Source organism: Thamnophis elegans, chromosome 6 (assembly GCF_009769535.1).
Source record: "Thamnophis elegans isolate rThaEle1 chromosome 6, rThaEle1.pri, whole genome shotgun sequence".
NCBI lineage: Eukaryota > Metazoa > Chordata > Lepidosauria > Squamata > Colubridae > Thamnophis > Thamnophis elegans.
In genome coordinates this window covers 17,743,168-17,744,166 of record NC_045546.1, presented here as the reverse complement: position 1 = coordinate 17,744,166, position 999 = coordinate 17,743,168, and the positions used below count along the sequence as shown (strand labels likewise).

General features: G+C 39.7%; 1 protein-coding gene across 2 annotated transcripts in view; it reads left to right on the top strand.

Moving 5' to 3' along the window:
* Positions 1-635, top strand: part of LOC116510619 (vitelline membrane outer layer protein 1-like) — a 21,171-nt gene extending 20,536 nt beyond the window's left edge. For both annotated transcript variants that reach the window (XM_032220242.1, XM_032220240.1), the window contains one exon: positions 255-635. In XM_032220242.1, coding sequence (XP_032076133.1) covers positions 255-555 — 301 coding nt within the window. In that variant the 3' untranslated portion in view covers positions 556-635. The remainder of the gene's footprint in view (positions 1-254) is intronic.
* The last annotated feature ends 364 nt before the right edge of the window (positions 636-999 follow it).

The following is a 999-nucleotide window of genomic DNA, read 5'->3' as shown; positions in this document are numbered from 1 at the left end:
GACTTATTCTCCAAAGCTTCAGAGAGCTTTAACAGGAGAGGGAACAACTAGCAATTAAGGAGAACTGTTCTAGTTGTGAGAACAATTAATTGATGGAATAGCTTGCCTCCCAGAGTTGATCATCACTGGATGATGAAAAATAGACTGGACAACCATTTGACTGGTATAAAGTTCTTGCCTTTGAGCAGGGGGTTGGACTAGAAGATCTCTGAGGCCCTTTCTATGCATTGTCTGAATATTGTATTTTTTTACAGGGATGGAGAATGGGGAGAGGCTGTGAAGTGTTCCAACGGCAATTTAATGTCCTTTATGCTCAAGGTGGAAGAATATCAAGGATTATTTGATGATACAGCAGTCAATAATATTAAGTTCACTTGCCAAGATCAAGAAGTGCTGCGAGGTTCTTCAAAAGCTAAATGGGGTACTTATGGTGAATGGAGTGCGCCCTGCGACGTTGGGGCCATATGTGGTGTCAAGACCAAGGTTGAGATGCGAACTGAGAAGAAAACTGATTACACAGGGCTTAATGATGCACGGTTTGCCTGCTGTGATTGAAACCTAGAGGATTCATCATACAACTACAACATCTGCATTTTAAACTTTGCTGATGTGTTACTGAACTACATTTGGGTGTATGCCTGTATAAATAAATATATATATTAAAAAAACCACACACACTTTGCAGTTGAAATTGAAAAAAGTTGCAAGTGTCTTTTTAAAAAATTGTGTCTCCTGAACTTCCCTCACAGTATGCTATGATAAGTTCTCTGGGAACTTCAGCTACAGCAAATTCATTGAAAGCGAGATCCTGAACCAATGGGGAAAAGGGCATGGTGTCATATTTGTAAACAAAATATGTATGATATACCGTGTTTTCCAGAAAATAAGACAAGGTCTTATTTTCTCTTGACCCCTGAAATAAGTTTGGCTTATTTTGGGGGAGGTCTTATTATTTTTGAGGTGTAGGAGGCAGCGAATGTGGTCACCTCATGGCTGCTC